This window comes from Oncorhynchus nerka, linkage group LG18 (assembly GCF_034236695.1).
Source record: "Oncorhynchus nerka isolate Pitt River linkage group LG18, Oner_Uvic_2.0, whole genome shotgun sequence".
Taxonomy (NCBI): Eukaryota; Metazoa; Chordata; class Actinopteri; order Salmoniformes; family Salmonidae; genus Oncorhynchus; species Oncorhynchus nerka.
In genome coordinates, this window is record NC_088413.1 from 23,191,203 (window position 1) to 23,198,227 (window position 7,025).

The following is a 7,025-nucleotide window of genomic DNA, read 5'->3' on the forward strand; positions in this document are numbered from 1 at the left end:
GTAGATTTTATACATGGAATAATGTAGGTAGAGTCTTGTCGTGTTGGTCTTCTGCCTGGTCCTGAAAAGTTGGAGGGGGCCTGCTCTAGCCAGAGCAGGAGCCCCATTGGTGCACAGCAGAGTCCTCTGCTCTGGGCACCCGACCAGTAGCTAGGGGAGTGAGGTGTGTGTGTTCGTGCGATGAAATGTCTGTGTGTCCAGGGGTCGTGAGATAAGGGGAACTGAGAGGGGCAGTTTATGGCTGGGTGTGTGTTGGTTCCTGTTTTGGCAGGGGTACGTGCAATGACTTGAGTCAGGCGGATTAGTTTGGCGCTCATGGGGTGTGTTGTGCAAGCTTTAATCCTATGGTCACAAACAGGCTCATAAAGCAGCCTGAGGGCACTAAAGCCACCTAAATATATGTGCTTGATATATGAGCTATGTGTCTGAATATATGTATATATGACAAATCCCCCTCTTCACATCTATTAGACGTGAACAATAGAACTAAAATATGAAGCAACCAAACAATTTGGTAGGAACCACATTTTTGAGTCCCCCTCTTCACGTCTTTTAAGACGTGAAAACTATAGCAGAAACGAGAAGGAGGATATAACGAGAACAAGAAGCCTCCTCAAGTATGCAGCGAAGCGAGGAGTGCAATGGTGGTGGTTGCATTCGTGGGTATACATAAGGTGGTGCTTCTAACCTTGTCTGGTGTGCATGGTGGGTCTGTAGGTGTAGTGCTACGTTTGGTGCGTGTGAGATTGAAGGGAGTGGTGCTAGGAATGGTATCAGGGATAGGGGTTGGGGTGAGAGGGGTTGATGCTTTAGTATGTGTTTGTTGTTCTATTAACCATGTGAGAGTGCCTAGGGTTACTCCAAATATCAGTAGGAATATCACAAACAGTGGTTCAGATATTCCTAGCCTTGCCCAGGGAGAGAGAAATATCCCTTTAACTGGGCGAGGTTCCTTTATCAGGGTTAGAGGGGTTTGATGCCCCATCACCTGAGTCAGGAGTGTCTTTATTTGGAATCAAATTTAGGCTGTTCAAATCAGCTCTGACTTCAGTCAGTGTTCTAGAAGGAATTGGGGCTGGAGTGCAATGTGCAAGGTGCGCCTGATTTACCTTTGACCTGGACTGAGTGTGAAGTAACCTCCTTCACTTCGTACGGTCCAGTCCTCCTGGGTTCCAGCCACTTTCTCTTGTGGACTTTAACCCTCACCCAGTCACCAACCTTTACCTTCAGTGGTGGTGTTTCTCCCGGCAGCTCCCCCTCCTGGACCTTGCGAACCTGGGTAGAGAGTGCTGCAGAGAGAACCGTCAGTTTTTTCACATAATCAGACATTACAATTTGTTGTACATCAAGAGCGGGCATATGACCTCCCTCCCTTGGTGGACCAGGCATGACTCTTCCAGTCATTATCTCATGAGGAGAGAGATGGGTGCCTGCTCCTGGTGAGGCTCTCATGGCCATCAACGCCAGAGGCAGTGCTTCAACCCATGTCAACTTCGAACCTGCACATGCTTTAGCTATCTTAGCTTTCAGCGTTTGGTTTGGCGTTCCACCAGACCTTGGGACCGGGGGGTGGTACACAGAACCAAATCTGTGTGTTATGCCAAATCTTTCTTCCACCTGTCTTAGGTGTTTGTTACTGAAATGTGAGCCATTTTCAGATCTGATTTGTCTTTAGCTGCCATACCTGGGTATTAGTTTGGTTTGTAGCCACTTAACGACTGACCTAGCATCCCCCTTTGCTGTTGGTATTGCTTCTACCCATTTGGAGAACCTATCTACCATAACTAGGAGATACCGTTTGCCTTTAGATACATTGTCGGGGCCCATGTCGGTGTAGTCTATACTAATGTCCTGAAAACATGCATTAGGTACTGGGTATGAGCCCATTGATGTTTGATATGGTTTCTTTGGGTTGTGGCTGCCACATATATTGCATTCGTCACAAAATAAGTCAGTCATTTCTTTCATGTGAGGGTGCCACCAGATGTGCGAGACCTTTTGAAGGGTCTTTAGTTTGCCTTCGTGTGTGGGGCCATGTGCTTCTCGTAAAAGTTCTGGGTCCATCAGTGTGGACTGCTCCATGGGCATAGGCTGAGTCTGTATAGATATTCACAGTCTTTCCTTTTCCTCTGATGAGGGCCTGCGTCAAACCGATGATTTCAGCTAATTGGGCATCAGATACGCAGCGACGCCATGATGGGTGTGGATCTCCAATGGATGACACATTACGAGGTGAGCTGTTTTTTTTATTTATAGCTTTTGCTACTGCAGCAACGTATCTGGAACATGTTGTCTGTCCTACCTCCATCAATACCTTTCTCTCCCCCTCTTGTTTCTGGAAAAGAACGGATGAGGTGAATCCTTCATTTTCAGAAACATCCAAATGGAACTTCTTGTTGTAGTCAGGTGCAATCAGCGCTGCTGCCGCTGATAGATCTGTTTTCAGGAGTGCAAAAGCTGTTGATGCTTCAGGCGTCCAGGTCAGGGGTGCATGGAGGTTCCTTGGTCCTGCTCCACGCACTATTTCCCTCAGTGGTTCAGTTCTGGATGTCAAGTCAGGGATGTGTGTCCCACCGATATGGAATCAGATGACAGTATTTGGGGGAACTTGATAGCAGAATAGGTGCATCCTGTGTCTACCAGGAACTGATGGGGAACACCCTCAACTTCGCACATCATAGTTGGTTCAGTGTGTAGTTGAAAATGTCGGCTCCCCCCTCCTGCCGCAGGTGGTGGGCATCTTCATGGCCAGGGCATGGTGTCCCCAGCCATTCCCTGGAACTGCGGTTGGTTGTATCCTCCCTGCTGCTGTTGCATGTGAGTAGGTCCGGGGTGGTTGTATGCAGGTGCTGACTGCTGCGGGTAACTGGGTCCTGGTTGATGGTGTTGCAGAGGTGGGTTTCCCCCACTTCCTCTTCCACGTCCCCTACCTCTCCATAGGCGTTGCTGAGTGGAGAGTGGCTGTTGACAATCCCGTGAATAATGGCCAGGAGTTCCACAGTTGTAGCACACCCCTCTGGGTGGACCGGTATAGGTGCCCCGTTGATGCCAATGTGGCTGCTGTTGTGGCGGGGCATACTGCTGTGGGGGAGGGTATTGTGCCACCATTGGTTGGGTCCCTGTTGGAACAGGGAGTGGTGCGGCCTGCTGTTGGATCATCTGAGAGACAGTCTGGGCCACTATTTGAGAGATGTCCGGTTTATGTTCAGGATCCTGGGTTTCTTCTGCCATCATCTGTTTTTTTGTTTTTCACCTTTCTGTGCCTCTTTTAGTTGGAGCTTCAAGAGTTGAACTTGAAGGGACTGGACCTGGCTCTCAGCACCCCCTCTTTCCTTGTTGTGCTGGGTCACATGGTGGTGCACATGCGTATTGAATTGGGTCAGAGGAAGTGCAATCAGCCCCACTGTTCCTCTGAGTTTGTTTTTTACATCTCCCCGGGCAGCCATTCACCACCATGTCTTTCCACATGTTGAGAGTGGTGTCCGTATGATCAAATGGTTCATTGTGGACCGACCTCCAGGTGGTTTTTGCCCTGTCCAGGTATGCTGCTGGATGCTCACCTGGATTGATGGTAAATGAAGACAGGGTGGCATGGTTTCTTTCTGTAGGGTATGCTCTGCGCAGTTCCCCCCATAGTCTGGTCCTGAAGTGGTCCAGTGGCAGTGTAGGCTCGTCGTCGTCCAGGTTGGCTGCTGTCATGAGAGCGGTCATTGTGCCATGGTCGGTTGCTCTGGCTAGTAGTGCTTTCATATCTCCCAGGCAGAGATTCAGACCCGAAGTCAGAGTCTGAAGTTGGAGTAGCCATGCTGAGGCCCCTCCATGCAGACTGGGCATTTGTTCCATAAGTGTGGTCAGGTCAGTCATTTTCCAAGGTTGGTACTCTAAGAAGCTCTATCGCCCATGTCCCTATCCTTAGTTCCATTTCTGCTCTTTCTCTCTCTCTTGTGCCCTCTTTTTTGAACATGTGTATCTTGTTCCTCTCCGTCTCACTTGCTCTTGCTTTCTCTACTGCGTCCTCTAGCTCTTTCTGCATATCTTGGAGTTTCCCCCCTGTAGGGGGTCCCCCGCTAAAATAACCTGCTTGTGTCCATTTTAGCCTTATCCCTTTCCACACTTTCTTCACTTTCCCATACTGTTCTTTCCCTCCCGCTCTATCAATCATACTCTGATCTAAATATTCATTGAATTTGAGTTTGGGCGTGGTGGCTGCAGACATTTGATCTAATTCGTCTGATAATGTGTATAATGTGTTATCTAGGTTTTAGTCAGTCCTTACTGTGTGGTGTTTATGTCTATCTTTGTATACTTAGCCCGTCCTTGATCGAGACCAGGGATGTATTCCTGGTGCTGGCTCAGACTTATCTCTTGCGCCCCACCCTCGCACACAAAGATTTTATCAGTAATGTGGTGTCAGTTACGTGTGTGTTTCTCCGGTATTTTATTTGAATTTGTTCAGCGATTTATTTAGCTATTTTCTAGATATGATTCGGCGATTTCCTTTTGGAACAATATATTAGTGAATTCAGACGGTTCTATAACAATTGTCAGAGTAATTCTATCTCTTTAGGAAATACCGATAGACTTTGGAAAACCAAAAGTTGTTCAGCAAATTACTAAAAATAATTCAGCAATCACCTCTTGGAACAATATATCAGTAAATTCAAGCGGTTCTATAACAATTATCGGAATAATTCTATCTCCTGGGGAATACCAACAGCAGAAAGAGGGAAAAAGCAAACAGTCACTATTTTAGCACGGCGGCTGGGTTAATTCACAGCTCGGCGACTGGTAAGAACAGTATTTGGCTCAGCGGCCGTCAATATTACACCATTTATGTATTCACAGTATGGCAATTATTCCCCAACAAATGTTTTCTCTGAATTGGGCACAACCGCATCCCCAGTCACAAAATCGCGGAACGTCAAATCTGGTTATAATAATTCTGCCTGACGTCACTTCTTACACAACCTATTCAAAATAGGATGGTTTTCTATGCAGATTTCAGTTCATCAATTATTCATTCAGTCAACACATTAACAAATCATAAAAGGTTCTATTATGCACAAGATATCCTTTGAACTATGCCTTCAACAGTTTAGTAGCAATTTAGCAACGACTCATACTCACACTCAGTACTACTGATCAAAATTTGGTTGTAGGCTAGGATACAATATGCAGATTTTGATTTAACAGGCTCTGCTTACCTTTTGGGTAAGATCTCTGATCAGTTTCCTGAGGCAAGTCGAATGGTTGGAGGTCTCCTGTACTACAGGTCACTCTTCCGTCTGATTCGAACCGGATGATTTGTCTCGCCTCTCACACCGACCTATCGTGGATCTAATTCAGGAAGACAACCATCCTCTGCTATCAAGTTTTGTTGGTGTTCAAATACAGGAGAGCGAGACCAAATCATGGACGCTGGACAGAGTGGAATTCAGTTGTAGCAAAATGGCAGTTTATTGAGTCAAAAGATATCTTGTCCTGCAGTTTTAGCGTGCACGGACCTAGTCATATGGCTCAGTAAGGAGTCAGCTGAAAAGGGACCTAAACAGAAGTTACAGTAGAAGAGTACTGTTACACAGGCAAATATCACAAGAAGAAAAAATATTCGCTTTAAATTGCAAACAAGAGTCACACCTATTGTTCTCTCATATTATTCTGACACTTGTTTAATGTTCATCAACATTTCAGTGTCACATCATTTAGTCGGAGAGCTCATTTTCACCAGCAGTCCCTGTAGTCCGTAGTTATATGGCACCAGAAATTAATCTGTAAGAAAGACACTGTATTTATTAACAGATTTTAACACATTCAAATGTAATAATAACATCAACAAGTTCTTTGCCTGTGAGGGACACCATGTGGCGGTGTGTGTTGGTTTAACACAGTTAACACTCATGATACAGCAATAACATTCTGCCTGAACCCATAGTGAGATTTCCATTTATCTGATAGAACTGGGACAGTTTAGCGAAGCTGTAAAACATTGTCTAGGTTGAAGGTGTGGCATGTTTAATAGTGTATGCCTCCAGAATCATTACAAGGCCTGGGTCGTGTTCATCAGGGCACGTAACTTTTATAAAAAGCTACACAAAGGACAACGAAAATAAACATTTCTTATAGGAAAAGTCGGAGTTGGTGTTTACCCAATGCCTCTCTTTTGTCTTGTTCCCTCTGGCCTCAAGATAAAAACTGAACACTGATCTTGCTTTTGATAGGCAAGATCTCAAAGAGATGCTCTACGTACTCTAGGTGAGTGTGTGGAGATGGGTCATTTTGAAATGTTTGTGCTTTCTGCTAACACAAGCATTCAAGAACCTTCAAGTGATGCTCTAGCTTAAAAATTAAACAATTGAACAATAACAAGTATAGTTTTGTGTTTAAAACCAAAGAGCCTTGATTGGGTTGGCATGTCATAATTTTACATTTTAATGCCATTGAGTTGGTTCCAGGCATCCTTTGTGTCAAAAATATCTCCATGTCAATTTGTGTAAAATCTTTGTATCCATTCCTAGAACTTATATGAAAGAATTTCTATGTTGAAAATGACATTCTTTTCATGAGGGTATGAGGGTATGAGTTCAGGTCTGTGCTCTATCTGCATAGATTGCTTTCAATGTAAGGCTTTGCGTTACCCAGAAAATGCATCAAAATAGGTCAAACTGAATATATAACGAGTCGTTTTAGATTGCTACACTGTTCTCTACAGTCTGAGTTCAAATAGGTGTAGGGCTTCATTACAGACAGAAATACTCCTCAGTTTCATCAGCTGTTCAGGTGTCTGGTCCCGCATGTGAAGAAGCAAGATGTGGAGGTCCTTGGCTGGTGGGGTTATACATGGTCTGCGGTTGTGAGGCCAGATGGACGTACTGCCAAATTCTCTAAAACAACATTGGAGGCAGCTTATGGTAAAAAAATAACATTAAATTCTCTGGCAACAGCTCTGGTGGTCATTCCTGCAGTCAGTGTACCGATTGCACACTCCCTCAAAACTTGAGACATCTGTGGCATTGTGTTGTGTGACA

The 7,025-nt window shown here is 45.1% G+C and overlaps 1 protein-coding gene across 1 annotated transcript in view; it reads right to left on the reverse strand.

The window, feature by feature from the left end:
* The window catches only part of LOC135559630 (hydroperoxide isomerase ALOXE3-like), a 13,890-nt gene extending 11,808 nt beyond the window's left edge, over positions 1-2,082 (reverse strand). The window contains 2 exon segments of the mRNA XM_065003321.1: positions 1,225-1,289; positions 2,019-2,082. Coding sequence (XP_064859393.1) covers positions 1,225-1,289; positions 2,019-2,082 — 129 coding nt within the window.
* Positions 2,083-7,025: the final 4,943 nt, after the last annotated feature.